Source organism: Falco punctatus, assembly GCF_963210335.1.
Source record: "Falco punctatus genome assembly, chromosome: 18".
NCBI classification, from domain to species: Eukaryota; Metazoa; Chordata; class Aves; order Falconiformes; family Falconidae; genus Falco; species Falco punctatus.
The window spans coordinates 1,299,647-1,320,029 of record NC_137598.1 but is presented as its reverse complement, the minus strand read 5'-3'; the positions used below and the strand labels follow the sequence as shown (position 1 = coordinate 1,320,029).

General features: G+C 70.5%; 4 protein-coding genes across 6 annotated transcripts; 1 reads left to right on the top strand and 3 right to left on the bottom strand.

Moving 5' to 3' along the window:
* On the bottom strand, positions 1–2,558 carry LOC308054831 (ras-related protein Rab-13-like; the record flags this gene model as incomplete). The annotated part of the gene is made up of 6 exons (XM_080368209.1): positions 2,368–2,558; positions 806–866; positions 662–722; positions 437–514; positions 267–356; positions 1–189 (listed from the first exon to the last, which is right to left on the bottom strand). Exons 1-6 carry the CDS (start codon positions 2,489–2,491, stop codon positions 1–3), a joined length of 603 nt encoding a protein of 200 aa, XP_080224335.1. The 5' UTR covers positions 2,492–2,558.
* A 165-nt stretch (positions 2,559–2,723) lies between these two features.
* On the top strand, positions 2,724–3,944 carry LOC308054877 (small ribosomal subunit protein eS27-like). Its single transcript, XM_080368283.1, has 4 exons — positions 2,724–2,898; positions 3,122–3,230; positions 3,345–3,455; positions 3,718–3,944. Exons 1-4 carry the CDS (start codon positions 2,749–2,751, stop codon positions 3,744–3,746), a joined length of 399 nt encoding a protein of 132 aa, XP_080224409.1. The 5' UTR covers positions 2,724–2,748; the 3' UTR covers positions 3,747–3,944.
* Positions 3,945–6,617: 2,673 nt separating this feature from the next.
* Positions 6,618–11,248, bottom strand: ECM1 (extracellular matrix protein 1). The gene is made up of 7 exons (XM_080368273.1): positions 11,119–11,248; positions 9,734–9,811; positions 8,993–9,294; positions 8,190–8,546; positions 7,618–7,838; positions 7,033–7,120; positions 6,618–6,841 (listed from the first exon to the last, which is right to left on the bottom strand). Exons 1-7 carry the CDS (start codon positions 11,159–11,161, stop codon positions 6,668–6,670), a joined length of 1,263 nt encoding a protein of 420 aa, XP_080224399.1. The 5' UTR covers positions 11,162–11,248; the 3' UTR covers positions 6,618–6,667.
* Positions 7,312–20,265, bottom strand: TARS2 (threonyl-tRNA synthetase 2, mitochondrial). Of its 3 annotated transcripts, XM_080368271.1 has the most exons (19): positions 20,029–20,265; positions 19,637–19,842; positions 18,869–18,992; positions 18,651–18,772; positions 18,459–18,576; positions 17,946–18,007; positions 17,770–17,848; positions 17,541–17,687; positions 17,330–17,428; positions 16,833–16,999; positions 15,900–16,062; positions 15,678–15,815; positions 15,507–15,584; positions 15,320–15,420; positions 14,199–14,300; positions 13,665–13,737; positions 13,186–13,300; positions 12,139–12,307; positions 7,312–7,325 (listed from the first exon to the last, which is right to left on the bottom strand). In XM_080368271.1, the coding sequence occupies exons 1-18, from the start codon at positions 20,086–20,088 to the stop codon at positions 12,159–12,161; spliced, it is 2,103 nt and encodes a 700-aa protein (XP_080224397.1). In that variant the 5' UTR covers positions 20,089–20,265; the 3' UTR covers positions 7,312–7,325; positions 12,139–12,158. The 3 variants fall into 3 exon arrangements, with proteins under 3 accessions (XP_080224397.1, XP_080224396.1, XP_080224398.1); XM_080368270.1 differs by lacking the exon at positions 7,312–7,325 and having other exon boundaries at positions 12,082–12,307; XM_080368272.1 differs by lacking the exons at positions 7,312–7,325; positions 20,029–20,265 and having other exon boundaries at positions 12,082–12,307; positions 18,459–18,595; positions 19,637–19,775.
* Positions 20,266–20,383: the final 118 nt, after the last annotated feature.

Below are 20,383 nucleotides of genomic sequence, written 5' to 3'. Positions count from 1 at the left end.
CTAGGGAGAGGGGATGCTCAGAGGTGTCAGTGCTCGGAGACCCCCCCTGGGGCTGGGGGACCTCCTCTGCCCCTCCTTTGGGGGGCATGCAGCCCCCCCTTTGCATCTGGAGCCCCTTCTCACCTCCTCCACGTTCACACTGGACTTGGCACTGGTCTCGAAGAAGCGGATCCCGTGCTCCTTCGCCAGCTGTCGGACAAGGGGACCCCTGTTTGACCAGGGTGCCGGGGGGACCCCCCCCCTCAGCCCCACAGTGCCCCCCCTACCTTCTCAGCCTCATCCCGCTGCACTTTGCGCTTGCCCTCCATGTCACACTTGTTGCCAATGAGGAGACGCTCAACCCCGGCAGAGGCGTTCTGCAGGCAGGAGAGGACGGGCAGGACCCCAGCCCCCCAAATCCCCCTGCCCTGTGCCCCCAGCCCCCATGCACACCCACCTCCTTGATGCTTTTCATCCAGTTTTGAATATTCTCAAAGGATTTCTCATCAGTGATATCATACACCAGGATGATGCCCTGCCAAGATGGCACAGTGAGTGGGGCAGGGACCCTCTGCCTGGGTTTCTGGCGGGGGGGGGGGGGTTCCTCATCCCTAGGCAGGCACGGTCCCCCCCAGAGCTGCCCCAGCCCTTTGGGGGGCTGCTGGCACCCCCTGCACCGTACCACAGCTCCACGGTAATAGGCTGTTGTGATGGTTTTGAAACGCTCTTGTCCCGCTGTGTCCCTGTGAGAGAGGCAGGGGAGGGGGGTGAGGTGGCCTGGGGGGGCTTGGGGAGGGACCCCAATTCCCCCCCCCCATCCACTTACCAGACCTGCAGCTTGATCTTCTTCCCGTCGATGTCCACCGTCCGGATTTTGAAGTCAATCCCTGGGAAGGAAAGAGAGAGACAGGGACCGGTGATGCACCAGCGCCGGGAGGGGATGCCATAAACACCTCCACTCCCAGTCCCAGTCTCCAGTTTCCTAGTAACCATCTGGCATCTGGAATGGGGGTGGGGGGTGTGTGTGTGGGGGGCAAAGTCCAGGCCTGGCACCGGCTGCAGTGGGTGGGAGAGGGTGAGCTGCATCCCCAATCCCACCGTCCGTGGCATCCCTGCAGGACGGCATCACCCCACACAGCTGCCCACGCTGCTGCCCATGTCGTGGCGGAAGAGACCACCGGACCCCCCCCATCAATTAGACCAGTGCCAAAGGCTGGCAGATGTGTCCCCCCCCCGACCAAATCCCGTATCTCTACAACCCCCCCAGGCTCAGCCCTGTTTCAGAGGCTGAAGCAGGCGAGGAGGAAGAGGAGGAGGAAGGGCCAGAGCAGGCGCTGGAGTTTGTGGCATGGGCCGTGGTGGGGCGGCTGCTCCAGGCTCAGGAAACGGCTTTACCAGCGCGGTGGGAGCGCGGAGGCGGCCGGGGCGGTGCGCACCGGGGTCACGGCTCGCTGGCGGTGCAGGGCAGGATCAGCGTCGAGCCGCGGCCGGCAGCAGCGTGCCACGCCGGCTTCCCTGCAGATGCAGCCCCTGGAAATGGCTTCGGCCTGCCGTTCGCTGGTTGGCGTGAGGCACGGAGCTGCCGGTGGCATTCCCAGTGCCATTCCCAGTGCCATTCCCAGTGCCATTCCGGTGCTGGGGTCCGGGGAAGGATGAGCGGGACAGCGGCTGCCCCCCACCCTTGTCCGGCCACCCGGGGTGTGTGGAGGGGAGCTGGGGGGAAGGGGGGAGGCACGGCTCCCAGAGCTGGAGGTCCTGCGGGGTCCAGGGGGGGATCCCGGTGGATCCCTGGTGAGTCCTGGGTGAAGGTCCCTGGTGAGTCCCGGGGGGATCCCAGTGAGTCCCGAGGCCAGGGTCCCAGTGGGCTCCCGGGGAGGGGCTCCCTGGTGGGTGCTGAGGGGGCTCCCCGGTGAGTCTTGGGTGGGGGTCCCAGGTGGTCCCCGTGGGGATCCCCGGTGGATCCCAGATAGGGAACCCCAGTGAGTCTTGGGGGTGTCCCGGTGACTGAGTCCCGGGGTGGGGGGTCTTGCTGGCTCCTGAGGGGGTCCCAGTGAGTCCTGCGGCCAGAGGTTCCCAGTGAGTCCTGGATCGGGGTCCCGGGGGTCCCAGGGGCTGGGGGTCCCGGTGAGTCCCTGACGGGGGCTCCCATACAGGATCCCCACTGGGTCCCAGACTGGGGGTCCCGGTGAAATGAGTCGGGGGGGGGCACCCCGGTAAGTCGGGGGGGGGGTCCCGGGTGGGGTCCTCGGTGCTGTCCTGGGGGCTGGGGGTCCCGCCGAGTCCCTGACGGGGCTCTCGGACAGGATGCCCGGTGGGTCCCGGGGGGGATCTCGGTGAGCGAGCCCGAGGGGGGTCTCGGGGGGGGTCCCGGGGGTACCGCTCACTCACCGATGGTGGAGATGTAGGTGCTGGTGAAGTTGTCCTCGGCGAAGCGGATGATGAGGCAGGTCTTGCCCACGCCGCTGTCCCCGATCAGCAGCAGCTTGAAGAGGTGGTCGTAGGCCTTGGCCATGGCCCCCGCCCGCCGCCGGGCCGCTCGCCCCCGCCGCCGCCCCCGGGACCCGGCCCGGCCCCGGCCCCCCGCCCACCCCGCCGAGGCGGGGACTCGCCCCGAGCCCGGCCCCGCCGCCATGACGTTACCGTGACGCCACCGGGGGAGCAACCGCCCTCACGGCTCCCGCGGCCTCCTCCCTCCCACAGGCGCCTCTCCCGAGCTGGCGGCGGGAGAGCCGACCTTTCCAACATGGCCGCCCCCAGCGCTCTTCCAATATGGCCGCCCCAGAGCTCTTCCAACATGGCCGCCCCCAGCGGCCGCGCCTCACTTCCGCCCGTGCGGGGAAACCCCTCAGCGGATATAGCGGCGCCTGCTTCCGGCCTGCCCCCCTTTTCGGTCGCGGCTGCCTCCACGCCAACATGCCTGTGAGCGCGGCCCCAGGCCTGGCCCCCGCCCGCCGCCCCCACGCCGGGCCGGGCCGGGGCCACGCACAGCGGCACGGGAGGGGGAGGCTGAGGGCGGGGGCCAGGCCCGGTTGGGGGCCCGGCGGGGCCGCGGGGGTGGGCCGTGCCCGCCGCCATCTCCCCGGCGGGGGCCCCAAGATGGCGGCGGGCGGGGGCCGGGCGCTAACCGGGCTTGTCCCCGCAGCTGGCCAAGGACTTGCTGCACCCTTCCCCTGAGGAGGAGAAGAGGAAGCACAAGAAGAAGCGGCTGGTGCAGAGCCCCAACTCCTACTTCATGGACGTCAAGTGCCCGGGTAGGGCGGTGGGACGGGACGGGACGGGGGGCGGCGGGGAGGGCCCGGCGGCTGGGGGGGCAGCGGGCCCCGGGGCCCCTCGGCCCCCCCTCCGAGCTCCCTCCTCGCTTGCAGGTTGCTACAAGATCACTACCGTCTTCAGCCACGCTCAGACCGTCGTTTTGTGCGTGGGCTGCTCCACCGTGCTGTGCCAGCCCACCGGGGGCAAGGCGAGGCTGACAGAAGGTCGGGAGGGGGCGGCTTATCGCCCGGGGCGAGGGGGGGGGGCTGGGGGAGCTGCCGTTCTTCTGGGCTGGAAGATTTTTAAAAGCTACTGACAGGCGCTTCCAGAATGGGGGTGGTGCTTTTATCTTAAAACAAGGAGAAACGTGCTGAACTGGGGCTGGCGAGACGAGACCCCCGGGGTGGGGGCTGGGGTAGGTGGGTGGGTGGGGGTTGAGGGGTCTGCAGCCTTTCTGACCCCTCTCCCTGGCTTTTCTTCCCTCAGGCTGCTCTTTCAGGCGAAAGCAGCATTAAGCACGGGGAGCGCGGATGGAGGTGACTTGCACAGAGCGCATGGCGCGTGAGGGCAGGGGCTGCCGCCGCAGAGCTGCGTCTCCAGGCCCGGCCCGAGCGGGTCTCCACGGAAAGGCCAGCTGCAAATGTGATTTTCATACTGTCCCCGTAGCCCTACCCATCTCGCCGCCAATAAATTTTGGATAAAATACATACAAATCCATTGCTTTCAGTGCTCTGGTTCTTCCCTGCAAGAGAAGGGTGGATTGACAGTAGTTCTGAAGCTTTTTTTTTTTTTTTTTTTTTTTTTTTATCTCCCTCTGGCAGTTAAGTGCTGGGAGATGACACTGGAGACAAAATGCTTGCTTTTATTCAGGTCAGAAACAACAAAACCACCTCTGAGTGTGCAGCGTAGGATCTCGCCGCTGTCATGGCGTGTTCTCCACGCATAGGGACCGAATCCTCTACGATCCAGAGCGCCATCCCAGTCTGGTTTCACAGTGGAAACCTGCAGGAGGGTGGAAATATCCCACAAGGAAGGAAATCCAGGGAGGCTGCTCTGAATGGCCGAGTATTCCCAGAGAGCTGCCTTCAAGTAGCGCTACTAGAGTCACATCCAGGTTTCCTTCTTTGTCCCCTCAGCCCAAGGGGTGACCGCTCGAGAGAAGCGATCGCTGTCAGATTCACTTGTTTAAAATTTTCCAGAGCTCAGGAATGCGAAAAGCAGATGTATTACATGGCCTTAAAACTCACAAAGGGAAAAAAAATATGTTTCTGCTGTCCATACATGTTAATTACGGAGCCATAATCCTCTTTCGCTTACTGGGGAACGTAACGGCTGAAACAGCCACGAATCTGCCCTTAACACCCAGTTCTGGGGGGAGAGGGGCCGTAAAGACCCCCCCAGTGCCACCCCTGCCCTGGGCTGGGACACCTCCCGCTACAGCGGGTGCTCAGAGCCCCGTCCCGCTTGAACTGGAGTGTCCCCAGGGATGGGGCACCCACCGGGACGGGGCACCCACCGCCTCTCTGGGCAGCCCCTGCCGGGGTCCCACCACCCTCGGCGCAACAAATTCCTTCTTCACCCCCAGCCTGAATCTCCCCTTTTCAGTTCAAACCGTCCCCCTCGTCCCCCTCGCCGGGATAAGGTCCCCCCGGAGCCCCCTCCCCCCCGTGCTGAGCCCCCCACCCCAGCCTGGCCGCACAGCAGAGGGGCTCCAGCCCTCGCCTGGGTCCCTGCCCATCCCCAGGACCCCCCAGCTGGACACTGGGACAGAGGGACAGCACTGGGTGGCTGGGGCAGCTGGTGGCAGGTGGATGGTGAGGAGGAGGAGGGACAGGTGGGTGGTCTGCTGGGACCCCCAAAAACCCCCTGGGGACCCCTACATGTCCCTGGCACCCCCAAACATCCCTCAGGGATCCCTACATCTCCCTGGGACCCCCCAAACATCCCCCAGAGAACTCGGCATCTCCCTGAGACCCCCAAACACACACCCCCCCAGGGACCCCAACAGCTCCCCTGGGACCCCCAAACACACCCCAGAGAATTAAAAAGCCCCCTCGGACCCTCAAACATGTCCCCCCTGGGACCCCAACAGCTCCTTGGGACCCGCAAACACCCCCCCAGGGATGCCCATGTCTCCCTGAGACCCCCAAACACCTCCCCAGGGACCTCAATGGCACCCTGGGACCCCCAAACACCATCCAGGGACCCCAACAGCCCCCTGGGACCCCCAAACACCTGCCACCCATGGTGGAGTAGCAGAAAGAGTGCAAAAAAGGGGGGGGGGGAAGAAGCAGAGAGGCTGCAAAAATGGGGGTTAGAAAGGGGGGTGAAAAGGGGGGGTAAAACCGGTGTGTGTGTGAAAAGGGGTGCAGCCCCCCCCCCCGAGTTTCCCCACTTGCAATCTTGTGGGACACAGGGGACAGGAGGACACCCCAGGGCACACTGGAGGACACCCAGACACCCTCTGGGGGGGCAGGGGGACACCATGGGGTATGTGGGGACACTGTCGGGTATGTGGGGACAGAGGGACACCACTGGGGGGGGGCATGGGGACACCCTGAGTGGGACATGGGGACACCATAGGGTATGTAGGGACATGGGGACACCACGGGGGGGGACATGGGGACACCGTGGGGTATGTGGGGACATAGGGACACCATGGGGGGGGACATGGGGACACCATGGGGGGGGACATGGGGACACCACGGGGGGGGGCAAGGGGACACCGTGGGGTATGTGGGGACATGGGGACACCATGGGGGGGAGACATGGGGACACCGTGGGGTATGTGGGGACATGGGGACACCACGGGGGGGGGACATGGGGACACCACGGGGGGGGGACATGGGGACACCGTGGGGTATGTGGGGACATGGGGACACCGTGGGGTATGTGGGGACATGGGGACACCACGGGGGGGGACATGGGGACACCACGGGGGGGGGCAAGGGGACACCCTGGGATCATGGCAGTGTGGGGGCCACAGGTGACAGTGACACTGTGGGGACATGAGAATGTAGGAGTCCGGGGGGGGACACACAGGGACACCCCGGGGGACACGGGGGGGATGTCCCCCCCCCCCGGACAGCAGGTCCCTGCGGAGAGCGGGGCACACCCCAAAGCACAAACGCGGGTGTCACTGCCGGCACCGGCGCACCCCGACACTGGGGACACACCCGGGGCTGTGGCTGGGAACAAGGGGGGGTGTCACCCACTCATGGGGGGACACCGAGGCATCGGGGGGGGCGACCCCGAGACACAGGGGGGGACAACCCCACTCACTGGGGGGACGCTGACACGTGGCGGGGGGGCACCCACTTACGAGGACACCAAGGCGGGGGGGGTCTGTGTCCCCCACACACACACCAGGGACCCCGAGGCACCGGGAGGTGACAGCACAGCTCCTTTATTGCCCCCCCTCGCGCCGGGGGGGGGGTTACTCGTCGTGGCCGGGGGGTGGAGGGGCCACGGCCGCCCCCAGGGTCACCTGGGCCAGGTAGGTGGCATCGAAGCAGCGACGCCGCTCGGGGCCCCCCCGCGAGCAGCAGCGCTGGGGGTCGCGCCAGACGTCCCGTGGGGTGGCACAGAGGGTCTCGATGCCCTGGGACAGCTGGGGACAACCCCGAGAGGGGGGTCAGGGTGGCTGGGGGGGGGCCCAAAGCTCCTGGTCCCCCCCATGGCCCCCCCCAGCACTCAGCTGCTGCCCGGTGCAGCCCCAAGCGGGGGGTTAGGGTGGCTGGGGGTGTCCCCCAAAGCCCCTGAGCCCCTGCCCCCCCCATGCCCCCCCCCCCCATCACTCACCTGCTGCTCTGCGCAGGCACGTTGCTCCTGGGGGGGCAGGGGGCAGCACGCGGCCGTCAGGGCCCCCAGCAGCTCCGGGACCGGCCGCCTGCAGGACATGGGGGTCACCACGGGGGGGGCACGGGCGTCCGGGTCCCCTCCAAGGGGGGGTCATAATCACGGGGGCGGGGGGGGTCACAGGGGCAGGGGACAGCCAGATGCTGAGGAAATGGGAGGGGGGGGGTGTCATAGGGGTGGAGGGACCCAGATGTTGGGGAAATGGGGGGGGTCACAGTGGTGGGGGGACACAGATGCTTGTGCATGTCCCCTCTGTAATGGGGGAGTCCCAGGGGAAGGGGAGGGGTCCCAGGGCAGGGGGGTCCCAGGGGCAGGGGGGTCCCAGGGGCAGGGGTCACCGTGCTGAGATGGGGGAAGGGGCACGCAGGGGGCGGGGGGGAGGGGCACATCCAGACTCCAGGGTCCCTCCCACCCCCCGGTACCGCCCGCGGCCGCTGGGGGGCGCCCCCGCCCCGCGGGGCCGTTCCGGTGGGGGGCGCTGGGGGGTCCCGGGGGGGGTCCCGGGGGGGGTCCCGGGGGGGGTCCCACCTCTTGCTGAGCAGGCGGGTGGGCGCGCAGAGGGAGCGGAGCAGCGCGGGGCCGGGCCGGGCCAGGCTGACGTTGTGCAGCTCCCGGTCGTAGGCGGGGTGGGGGGCGGCGGCGGCGAAGCAGCGGGTCCGGGCGCGCCCCCCCCCGCGCTGGCAGCACCGGTGCTGCCCCGTCTTCACCGCCGCCTCCTCCCGGCAGAACCGCTCCAGCCCCTTCTGCCACTGTGTGTGTGTGTGGGCGGGGGGGGCATCAGTCGGGGCACCCCCCTCTGACACCTGGGCCACCTCCCCAGACACCTGAGCCACCATCCCACACACCCGGGCCACCACCCCGGACTCCTGGGCCACCATCCCAGACACCCGAGCCACCGCCCTGGACTCCTGGGCCACCTCCCCAGACCCCTGGGTCCCCCCATGACCACCTCTCTGGACCCCTGGTCCCCCCAGGCCATCCCCCTGGACCCCAGGGTCCCCCCCTGGGCCACCTCCCTGGACCCCTGGGTGCCCCCTGGGCCACCTCCCCGGCCCCCCTCACCCCGTGGGTGCTCCCACCCCCCAGCCCCCGGCACTCACGGCGCTGTGGGCGCAGGCCAGGCTCCCGTTGCGGCAGCACCGGCCGTAGTCGCGCTCCAGCCGCAGGCGCATGCGGACGCGGGGGCCGGAGCGGCCGGAGGGGCCGGGGCGCAGCCCCCGCAACCCGCAGAGGTTGCCCATGTTGGTGGCCGTGGGCTCGCCGGGTGGGAAGGGCGGCTCGGTGATGGCGTCCCACGTGGCAGCGGTGGCCTCGGCGATGGCGGTGGCCTCGGTGGCGTTGTCGGAGCGTTGGGCGAAGCAGCGGCGGCGTGCGGCACCGTGCCGGCGGCAGCAGTGGAACTGCCGCGTCTTCACCCCGAACTCCTCGGTGCAGAACGCGTCCAGCACCTCCGTCCACTGCGGGACAGCGGGGTCAGACCCTCCCCCACCTGCGGGTCACCCCTGTCCCTCACAGGGCACTCAGGTGAGTGAGGTGGCCCAAGGGTCCAGGGAGGTGGCCCAGAGGTATGGGGAGGTGGCCCAGGGGGGACTCAGTGGTCTGGGGAGGTGGCCCAGAGGTTCCAGGGGGACCCAGGGGTCTGGGGAGGTGGCTCAGGGGGCACCCAGGGGTCCAGGGAGGTGGCCCAGGGGGCACCCAGGGGTGTGGGGAGGTGGCCCAGGGGGGACCCAGAGAGGACCCAGGGGTTCAGGAAGGTGGCTCAGGTGTCCAGGGTGGTGGCCCAGGGGGGACTCAGTGGTCTGGGGAGGTGGCCAAGAGGTTCCAGGGGGACCCAGGGGTGCGGGGAGGTGGCCCAGGTGGGCCCTAGGGGTCCGGGCCAGTGGCCCCGGTGTCGCGGACTCACGGCGCGGCGGGCGCAGGGCAGCGGGTCGCTGCGGTGGCAGCAGGTGGCCAGGCGGGGCCGGAGGGCGTCGAGCGCAGCAGCCTGGCGGTGCAGGTGGGCGAAGGCGGTGGGGGGCAGCTGGGGGGGGGGGGCGGGCGGCGGGGGGTGGCGGCAGTGGCGGGTGACAGCGGCGGCCACGGGCCAGGCGGGGGGGAAGCCGGTCAGGACGCTGGCCCAGGGTGGGGGGAGGTGGGGGGGGGCTGTGGCGCCCACCCCCCCCGCCGGGAGGTCAGGGAGCAGCAGGGGGCCCTGCTCCTGCAGCACTGAGAGAGGGGGGGGGTGTGGGGACGCGGGGGGAACACGGGGGGGTGTCCCCACCCCCCTGTCACCAGGGGACACTTGTCCCTGTACTGGCCCCCCCATCCCCGTCTGGCCTCTCTGCCCCCCCATGCAGTGTCCCCCCCCCCCCTCCATTTCTCACTGTCCCCCATCTCACCCCCACCCTGTACCCCCTCCCCCCAATGTCCCCACGCCCCCTGTCCCCACCCTTAGCTGTCCCCAAGCCTGGGTGTGACCCCCACCCCATTTCCCCCCACCCGTCATCCCCAGCAGTCCTTGTCCCCATGTCCCCCCCATTCATGCACCCCCCCACACCGAGGTGCGCCCCCCATGTCCCCCCACCCCGAGGTGTGTCCCCCATGTCCCCCCACCCCGAGGTGCCCCCCCCCATGTCCCCCCACCCCGAGGTGCCCCCCCCCTCACCCTGCTCCATGTCGAGGTACCGCGGGACCAGGCTCTCCTGTTCCACCTGCTGGGGTGGCTCCGCGGCCACCACTGGCACTGGTGGGGGGCACAGGGGGTCAGTGGGGGGACCCTCACCCATCCCCCTGCCCGGAGGGGGGAGGGAGGGGCAAGTGGGGGGATCCCTGTCCTGTGGGGGTGGAGCCCCATAATGGGGAGGGGACCCAGGTGTTTGGGTAGGGGACCCAGGTGTCCCAGGAGGGGACCCAGATGTTTGGGGAAGGGACGCAGGTGTCCCCCTGGGGACCCAGATGTTTGGGGAGGGGACCCAGATGTTTGGGGAGGGGACCCGGGTGTCCCCCTGGGGACCCAGACATCCGGGGAGGGGACCCGGGTGTCCCCCTGGGGACCCAGACATCCGGGGAGGGGACCCAGGCATGTGGGTGGGGACCCAGGTGTCCTGGGTGGGGACCCAGATATCCGGGGAGGGGACCTGGACACGCAAGTGGGGACCCGGGTGTCCCAGTGGGGACCCAGGTGACCCGGGAGGGCACCCAAGTACCCCAGGAGGGGACAGAGGTGACACAAGAGAGGACCCAGGTGCCCCAGTGGGGACGTGGGTGTCCCAGGAGGGGACCCAGGTGTCTTGGGGTACCCAGGTGACCCAAGAGGGGACACGGGTGTCCCAATGGGGACTGGGGTGTCCCAGGAGGGGACCCAAGTGTCTCGGGGGGGACACCCAGGTGCCCAGGGAGGGGACACGGGTGACCCAGGAGGGGACCCAGGTGTCTGGGGAGGACCCAGGTGCCCAAGGAGGGGGTGTCCCAATGGGGACCTGGGTGTCCCAGGAGGGGACCCAGGTGTCTGGGGGGGACAGAAGTGACCCAGGGAGGGGACCCGGGTGTCTGGGGGGGGACGGGACACCCAGGTTCCCAAGGAGGGGACACGGGTGTCCCGGGAGGGGACAAAGGTGACCCAGGAGGGACCCAGGTGCCCAGGGAGGGGACACGGGTGTCCCAGGAGGGGACCCAGGTGTCTGGGGGGGGATGGACACCCAGGCGCCCAGGGAGGGGACACAGGTGTCCTGGGAGGGGACAGAGGTGACCCAGGAGGGACCCAAGTGTCCCAATGGGGACCTGGGTGGCCCAGGAGGGGACCCGGGTGTCTGGGGGGGAAAGAAGTGACCCGGGGGGGGGACAGAGGTGACTCAGGGAGGGGACCCGGGTGTCTGGGGGGGGGGGGGGGACGGACACACCCAGGTTCCCAAGGAGGGGACCCGGGTGTCTGGGGGGGACAGAGGTGACCCAGGAGGAACCCAGGTGCCCGGGGAGGGGACCCCGGTGTCTGGGGGGGGTGGGGTGTGACCCGGGTGCCACAGGAGGGGTCCCGGGTGTCCCGGGACTCACCGGCAGCCGCGAGGAGGAGGAGGAGGAGGCCGAAGGCCGCCATGGCGCTGGGTGCCGGTGCCGGTGCCGGGTGCCGGGCCGCCGCCGCCGCCGCCGCCTTATGAAGCGCCGCGTCCCACGGGTGAGTCACGGCCTGACGTCGCGGGGGGGGGCGGGGACACCCCGGGGGAAGGGGGGGGGACACCCCGGGGGGCTGCTTCACCTCCCGCACCCCCAAACAGCGCCGTGCCCCTCCCCCACCCCCTCCCCCCCCAGCCTGGCCGGGGGGGGCTCAGGGACACCACCGTGGTCACGTCCCGCCCCAGCGCCCCCTGCCCCCCCCAGTGCCCCCCCTCCCCCCCCGGGACCCCTGCGTCACTGCAGGGGGAAGCCGGAGTTTTGCGGTTTTTGCCCCGTTTTGGGGCCAGCCCTGCCCAGTGAGTCACCCCACGCTCTGGCGGGGGCGGGGGGGGCCACGACACGGGGGGGGGGGGGGGACCCATGATGGACCACCCACCCCCACCCCCCGAGGAGAGATGGGGGGGCTCAGCTCACGCCCCCCGCGGGAGGGGGTGTCACAGCTTTGGTCACCTCCCTTCACCCCAGGACGGGGGGGGGGGGGAAGGGGGGTGTCCCCGTCCCCCCCGTCCCCCCCCAGCACAGCCACATCCTGCTTGGTGCTGAGCCCAAACTTTTGGGCAGGTGCTGGGCGGGGGAACGGCCCCTAGCCTCCCCCCCCCCCCCCCCCCCGATTGCCCAACACCCGGCAGCGGGCGATGGGGGCTTGCGCAACCCCCCCTCGCCCAGGGCAGGGGGAAAACCCCAGCGGAAAGGGCCAGCCACACGGCTGGGGGGGGGCAAGGGGACCCCAAGCGTCGGGGGGGGGCGGGGGGGGTCCCATGGGTCCTGCCCCCCTCCCCCAGGTCACACTGCCCCCCCCCCCCCCCCTTGGGACACCCAGGGGTGCTGGGGGCTGCACCGGGCTCAGCTCCTGCAGTTTAATGGGTGTTGGGGGGGGGGACACAGAGACGGGGGGGGGACACGGGGGGGGGACACGGGGGTCAGAATCGCGCCTCGGCGTCGGGGACGCGGCTGTCACGCAGCTCCCGCAGCCGCTGCAGCACCCGCCGCAGGTCGCGCTCCCCCAGGCGCCGGTTGTCCCGTGTCCGGACGTTGACGGTGCCGCGATCCCGCTCCCGCCGACCCACCACTGCGGGGGGGGCGGGGGGGGCTGTGACACCCCCCCCCGTGTCCCCCACAGCGCCCCCCCCCCTCCGTGACCACCCACCCCCCCGGGGTACCCAGCTGGGGACAAGCAAAGACCCACGCGTGTCACTGAGCAGCACCCGGGGGTGGGGGTGGGGCACCCTGGGGAGGGGGGGCTTGAAGGGGGGGGGGGCCAAGGAGGGGATCTCAGGGGGGTGGCAGGAGGTCAAAGGGGGCGCTGGGGGGTCCCAAGAAGGTGCTGGGGGGGCTAAGGGTGATGGCGAGGGGTGCTGGGGGGGGGGGGGGCGGGGACGGGAGTGTCCCAGGGGGGTCCCAAGGTGGGGGGGGAGTCCCAGAACAGTCCTGAGGGATGGAGGGGATACGGGGGGGGGGGTCCCAAGAAGGTGCTGGGGGGGGTGTCCCAAGGAGGGGGGTCCCAGAAGAGTCTCAGGGGGTCAAAGGGGATGTTGGGGGGTCCCAAGAGGGTCGGGGGGGGGTCTCAAGGGGGATGCTGGGGAGGGGGCCCATGAGATTCCCAAGGGGGGGGTGTCCTGGAAGAGTCCCAGGGGGGCGAAGGGGATACTGGGGGGTCCCAAGGGGGATGTCGGGGGGTCCCAAGGGGGGATGTCAGGGGGGTCCCAAGGGGGGATGTCGGGGGGGGGTCCCAAGGGGGATGTCGGGGGGGTCCCAAGGGGGATGTCGGGGGGGTCCCCAGAAGGAGCCCAGGGGAGTCCCAGTGCTCCCACCCCAGCTCCAGTGGGAGGGAGGGGGGAGGGAGGGTGGGTGGGTGCTGCTGACTCTGCACAGCTGCTCCCAGGGGGGTCCCGGGGGGTCCATGGGTTGGGCCGCCCTCCCCCCAGCCCCCCCCAGCCCCCCCCTTACCCAGCTGGAAGTTGTAGTGGGCGAGCTGGGCCCGGCGGATCTTCCTGGCCAGGGTGGCCCCCGTGTCCCTGTCCAGGTCGGCCACCACGCCGCCCCCCCGCAGCACCGCCTGCACCTGCCCCCCCCGGCGTCAGGGGGGCACCGAGGGGGGGGGGCACCCAGGGATGGGGAGGGACTCGGGGCGGGGGGAGGGGATGCAAGAGGGGACCCGGGGAGGACATGGTGGGGGGATAACACGTGGAGGGGGGGGCACATCATGGAGCAGGGGGACACATTGGGGGGGGGGGGACGCGCATCGGGGGGGGGGAGATGTGCATCACGGGGGGGACGCGCGTCGGGGACACACACATGCATCGGGGGGGACACACGCGTCGGTGGGCACATGTCACGGGGGACACGTCACAGGGTGGACACACACGCCTCGGGGGGGGCACACACACGTCACAGGGGGGGACACATGTCACGGGGGACACACTCACCTCGCGGGCATAGTCCTCGAGTTCAGGCGCCTGCGGGATGACCATCACCTGCAGCGGGGACAGCCAGAGCGGCCTGGGGGGACAGCGGGGGGTCACACGGGGGGGGCGGGTCAAGGCAGGGGTGTCCCAGGATGGGGGTGTCCCCAGGGAGCAGGAGGGTGTCCCCAGACGTGGGGGTGTCCCCAGGGAGCAGGGGGGTGTCCCCAGGATGGGGGTGTCCCCAGGGAGCAGGAGGGTGTCCCCAGGCATGGGGGTGTCCCCAGGGAGCAGGGGGGTGTCCCCAGGAGCAGGGGGGGTGTCCCCAGGGAGCAGGAGGGTGTCCCTGGGGATTGTGGGGTGCCCCAAGAATGAGGGGGGGTCCCCAGGGATGAGGGGGGGGTCCCCAAGATGGTGGCACCCCGGGAATGGGGGGGGCACTTAGGGGGTGTCCCAGGGATTGGGGGTGCCCCTTTCACAGCCCCAAGGTGAGATTTTTTTGGGGGGTGGGGGTGTCCCCCCAAAACCTGTGTGTGTGTCGTGTCCCCCCCCCCTCACCACCGGCCGCCGCAGCTCTCGGCCAGCACAGCCACCATCCGCTCGACGGAGCCCAGCACCGCCCTGTGGATCAGCACCGGCCGTGCCGCCCCCCCTGTCGCACTGGGGGGGGGGGGCAGGGGTCAGGGGGGATGCAGGGGGTCCCCCAACACCCCTAGCTCAATCCTGACCCCCCCCAGACCCAATTCTGCCAAGCCCAGCCCAGCTCTGACCACCCCCCAGCACCATTTCTGTTCTCCTTTGGCCCAATCCTGTCCCCCCCAGCCCCAATCCTGCCCCTCCCCTGCCCCAATCCTGTCCCCCCCAGCCCCAATCCTGCCCCCCCCGCCCCAATCCTGCCCCCCCAGCCCCAATCCTGTCCCCCCCAGCCCCAATCCTGCCCCTCCCCTGCCCCAATCCTGTCCCCCCCAGCCCCAATCCTGCCCCCCCCGCCCCAATCCTGCCCCTCCCCTGCCCCAATCCTGTCCCCCCCCGCCCCAATCCTGCCCCTCCCCTGCCCCAATCCTGTCCCCCCCGCCCCAATCCTGCCCCCCCCCGCCCCAATCCTGCCCCCCCAGCCCCAATCCTGCCCCTCCCCTGCCCCAATCCTGCCCCTCCCCTGCCCCAATCCTGCCCCCCCCGCCCCAATCCTGCCCCCCCAGCCCCAATCCTGTCGCCCCCAGCCCCAATCCTGCCCCTCCCCTGCCCCAATCCTGTCCCCCCCAGCCCCAATCCTGCCCCCCCCGCCCCAATCCTGCCCCCCCGCCCCAATCCTGCCCCTCCCCTGCCCCAATCCTGTCCCCCCCAGCCCCAATCCTGCCCCCCCCGCCCCAATCCTGCCCCTCCCCTGCCCCAATCCTGTCCCCCCCAGCCCCAATCCTGCCCCTCCCCTGCCCCAATCCTGTCCCCCCCGCCCCAATCCTGCCCCCCCAGCCCCAATCCTGTCCCCCCCCGCCCCAATCCTGCCCCCCCAGCCCCAATCCTCCCTGTTGGCCCAATCCTGCCCCCCTCTCCAGCCCAAATCTTCACCCCTTGGCCCAATCCCCCCCGGCTGGCCCAATCCTCTCGTCCCCCCCCCCCCATTTCTGTCCCCGCCCCGGGCCCAATCCTGCCTCCCCCCCCATCCCCCCCCCCCCCCGTACCTGGCATACTCCAACTGGAATCTCTCCGGCATTTGGAAATCCAGCTGGATGGTGCCGCACTGATGCTGCCGCCCCAGCGCATCCCGGATCTGGATATCAATCTATTGGGAATAATGGGACGGGGGGGGGCGGTCCTGAAGGGTCCCAGTTTGCCCCCGGGGGACCCCTCACCCCCCAGATCTCTCACCTTGGGGCCATAAAAGGCGCCGTCACCCGGACTCAGCTCCCAGGGCTGCCCAAAGGTGTGGAGGCTCCGCTCCAACTGCTGCGGGGACGAAACAGTGGGGAGGGGGGTGGGTGGGTCAGGGTGGGGGGGGACAACGCTGGGGACAGCGGCCGCGGCCACGCTCTGTCCCACCTGCTCGGCACGGTCCCAGGTCTCGGGGTCCCCCAGGAATCCGGCGGGACGGGTGGCCAGCGCCAGGCGGAAGGAAAAACCCAGCGCGGCGTAGACGGTCCGGATGAAATCCAGGCAGGCGTCCATCTCCCCCTCCAGCTGGGGACAAGGTGACAGCGAGAGGTGACACAGGATGGGGGGGGTAGGGGGGCAGAGGGCCAGAGGAGGTGGGGGGGCACCCACCTGCTCCAGCGTGCAGAAGATGTGAGCGTCGTCCTGCTGGAAGCGGCGCAGGCGCGTCAGCCCCGTCAGGGTGCCGGGGGGCTCGTTGCGGTGCAGCACCCCGAAATCAGCCCAGCGCAGCGGCAGCTCCCGCCAGGAGCGCGGCCGGTGGGCGAACATCAGGCTGGGGGGGGGACGGGGAGGGGCAGCGTCAGGCCCCCACCAGTGCGTGTCCCCCACTGTGCCCTGTGCCCCATGGCCAGGGTGTGGGGGGGCATGGGGATGGGGTCAGGGTGTGTGTGGGGGATGTTGGGGTGGGGGATGCGATGGGGAGGGCACATTGGGGTGGGGGTGCAACGGGGAGGGGGTCAGGGTTGGGGGGGGCACATTGGGGTGGGGGTGCAACGGGGAGGGGGTCAGGGTGTGGGGGGGCAACAGCGGGGGTGGGGGTGCAATGGGGAGGGGGTCAGGGTGTGGGGGGGCGACAGCGGGGGTGGGGGTGCAATGGGGAGGGGGTCAGGGTGTGGGGGGGCAACAGCGGGGGTGGGGGTGCAATGGGGAGGGGGTCAGGGTGTGGGGGGGCAACAGCGGGGGTGGGGGTGCAATGGGGAGGGGGTCAGGGTGTGGGGGGCGACAGCGGGGGTGGGGGTGCAATGGGGAGGGGGTCAGGGTGTGGGGGGGGCGACAGCGGGGGTGGGGGTGCAATGGGGAGGGGGTCAGGGTGTGGGGGGGCGACAGCAGGGGTGGGGGTGCAATGGGGAGGGGGTCAGGGTGTGGGGGGGCACAGCGAGGTGGGGGTGCAATGGGGACAGGGTCAGGGTGTGGGGGGGCACAGAGGGGTAGGGGTGCGATGGGGACGGGGTCGGGGTGCTGAGGGGGACAGCAGGGGTGGGGGTGCGATGCGGAGGGGGTCAGGGTGTGGGGGGGCACAGAGGGGTCGGTCCCCAGACTCACCAGTGGGCCGGGCAGTTCATGGGTTTGAGGGAGAGGGTCTCAGCGCCGGCGGCGACGGAGAAGATGTGGGGGGCGTAGTGCTGCCAGTGCCCCGAGCGCTGCCACAGCCGCGGGCTGAACACGTTGGGGGTCACCACCTCGCAGAAGCCCCTCGCCTGGTACTCGCTCTGGGGGGGATGGGGGGGGTCAGCCCAGCCCCATGGCACCCGGCCTGCCGGGGGGGCTCTAGGGAGGGATGGGGAGCTGCAGCCGTGGGGAACAGCAGGGATGTGGGGTGCAGGGGGGTGGGGGTGCGATGGGGTCAGGGTGCTGGGGGGCACAGCGGGGTGGGGGTGCCATGGGGTGCAGCAGGGTGCACATCTGTGGGCCCACGCTGCAGGGCAGGGATGGGGTGCACAGCCTGGAGGGTGAAGGCAGACCCCGGGTTCCCCCCCCGACCCCCGGCAGAGGTGCCGGTGATGCCCCGGGGGGCGGGGGGGGGGGTGGGGGGGCCGCACCCGGATAAACTCGATGAGGGTGTTGTAGATGTGGGCGCCGCGGGGCAGGAAGAAGCAGCTGCCGGGGCTGAGCTCATGGAAGAAGAAAAGCTCCTGCTCCTGTGGCGGGGGGTGGGTGGGGGTTGGGCATTATCGGGGGGGTCCCAGCGGCTGCCAGCGACCCCCCCAGTAACACCCACCCCTTCCTGGTGGTGGGGGAGGGGTGGGTTACCTGGCCGATGCGGCGGTGGTCCCGCAGGGCGGCCTCATCCCGCGCCTGCTGCCAGGCGGCCAGCTGCTGGGCGCTGGGGAAGGCGACGGCGGTGACGCGCTGCAGCGACTGGTGGCCCCTGACCCCTCGCCAGAACGCGGCCGAGCTCTGCCGTGGGGCAGGGGGTACGTTGGGGTGGGGGGCTGAAGCGGGGCCCGGGGTCCCCTCCCTGCCCCACGGCGGAACCTACCGTCAGGACGCGGAGGGCTGCGATCAGCCCCGTGTGCCGCAGCAGGGGGCCGCGGCAGAGCTGGAGCAGGGGGCCGCACCTGTGGGGGAGGGGGGGGGGGGACAGGCGTGGGGACAGACGTGGGGACCCCACAGGCCCATCTCTGCCCCCCCGGTGCCCCCCAACCCCGCGCTCACCTATAGACGGTGGCCGTAGGGGACGTCACCTCCTCGATCTGCTGCAGCTGGAAGGTGTTGTGCTGTCGGGGGGGGAGGACGACACAGTGAGGGGGGTGACAGAGGCAGGGGTGACACCCTGCTGGACAGGGAAGGACCAAGGTGGGTGACACAGGCCCAGGTGACACCAAAGCTGGACAAGGAAGGACCCAGGTGGGTGACAGTGGCACGGGGGACACTGAGAGGGGGTGACACCGTGCTAGACGGGGAAGGACCAAGGTGGGTGACGCTGAGAGGATGCGGAGCAGGGGTGACACCGCTGCAGCAGGGAGGACCCAGGCAGGTGACAGTGGCACAGGTGACACCAAGGAGGTGACACTGGTCCCTGACACTGGTCAGCGTCACCCTGATCCATAACCCCAACCAGGACGGTCCTAACGTCCCCAAAGAGGGTTCCCTTGCCCCACTCCGGGATGGGGAGGGGACACCCCGGGGAGGGGACACCCCGGGGAGGGGACATGTGGAGGGTTTCACCTTGAAGAGCTGGGCCAGCTGCTCCCGGGTGGCCTCGAGGCGCTCGAAGCGGTGCCCGGCGCGGGCGAAAGCTGCGCAAGCATCCTCCAGTGCTGGCAGGTCACCGCGCTGCACCGTCCTGCGGACATGGGGACAGGCTGGGGACACCGTGCCCCACAGGGACCCCCACGTGTCGCCTTCCCCCCTCCTTACCTGTCCCCCATGTGGACGTCACAGAAGAAGCCGTCCACGGTGGCCTTGGCGCTGCAGAACGTGGCCCCGTAAAACTGCTCCGCCACCGCCCCCAGGACGCAGGCGCTGGAGCGCCAGAAAGCCTGGGGGGACATCGAGGCAGGGGACACGGAGCGGGGACATGGAGGGGACAGGCTGTGAGGGGCGCGGGGCTGGCCCTCATGCCCCCCCCGACTCACCTCTCGCCCCTCCGGTGTCGAGAAGCCGAGGAGCTCCAGGTCGGTGTCGCTCTCCAGGGGCCAGTCGAGGTCCTGGAGGGTCCCATTCACCCGGGCCACCAGTGCCACCTCCGCCAGGCCACCCCTGTGGGGACAGGAGGGATCCCGTGGGGACAGCAAGCACCCCGTGGGGACCTTGTGGGGACTCTGGGGAGGGACCACAGGGATGCTGTGGGGACCCCGAGAACCCCATGGAGACCATAGGGACACTGTGGGGACCCTGAGGACCTTGTGGGGACACTGTGGGGACCATAGGGACACTGAGGACCCCATGGGGGCCTTGGGGACCTTGCGGGGATGCCACAGAGACCATAGTGACACTGTGGGGACCCTGAGTACCTTGTGGAGACACTGTGGAGGCCCTGGAGACTCCATGGAGACAACAGGGACACTGTGGTGTCCATGAGGACCTTGTGGGGACACTGTGGGGACCCCACAGAGACCATACGGACACTGTGGGGACCACAGGAAAACTATAGGGACCCTGAGGACCTTGTGGGGACGCCGTGGAGGCCCTGGAGACTCCAGGGAGACCACAGGGGCACTGTGGGGACCACAGGGACGCTATGGGGACCCTGAGGACCTTGTGGGGCCACTGTGGGGCCGCCATGGGGTTTCTGGGGACCTTGCTGAGACCCTGCGGGGACCCCACGGACACGGTGGAGGGGCACAGGGCCACCCTGGGGAACCTGGCGGGGTGGGGGGTGCGACACCGGGGCCTGCACGTACCCCAGCTGCGTGGCCACCTGGAAGGGGGTGGTCTGCAGGGCCCGGCCGGGCAGGCGGCTCCCCCCGGGCAGGGCGATGCGGATGGGGGTCCCGGGGGGGGGTTGGTCCCCGACTCCATCCCCGGTCCCGGCCCGCGGCTCCTGCGCTGCCCGCAGCTGCTGGAAGAGCCGGAGGCGCTCGGCGAGGTGGGGGTCCGGCCCGGAGACCTGCCGACGGGGGTCAGGGGTCAGCGTGGGGTCAGCACGCCTGCGTCCCCCTGGCGGCGCGGGGCGGCCCGGGGGTCAGGCCCGGGAGGGGGGGTGCTGGGGGAGGGGCGGGGGGCCCGGGGGTGGGGTGGAGGGCCTGGGGAGGTGGGGGGCGGCCCGCGGGGGAGGGGAGCGGCCCGAGCGCACCCGGTGCCGGCGCGGGGCTCCCGCGAAGAGCAGCCGCCCCCCGGTGTGGGCGCACGGCATGGCGCAACGCTCCGCCCTTTCCGGCGCCGGCCGGAAGCTGGAGTGCTGTGCCGGGGTGGGGCCAAACGCGAGGCTCCGCCCAGGGGCGGGACCAGACAAGAGTCGCCACAGCGGCGGGACCACACCCAGGGGGCGGAGCTCGGCGCGCTTGGCCCCACCCAGAGGCTGGACCAAGCCCGGGTGCTACCCTCGCCCGGCCCCCCCCCGCCCCCCTGCCCCGGGGCCGCGTTGGACGCGCCCGTCCCCGGGCAACCCCCGCTCCCGGCGCGGGCCGGAGCGAACCACGGATAAGACG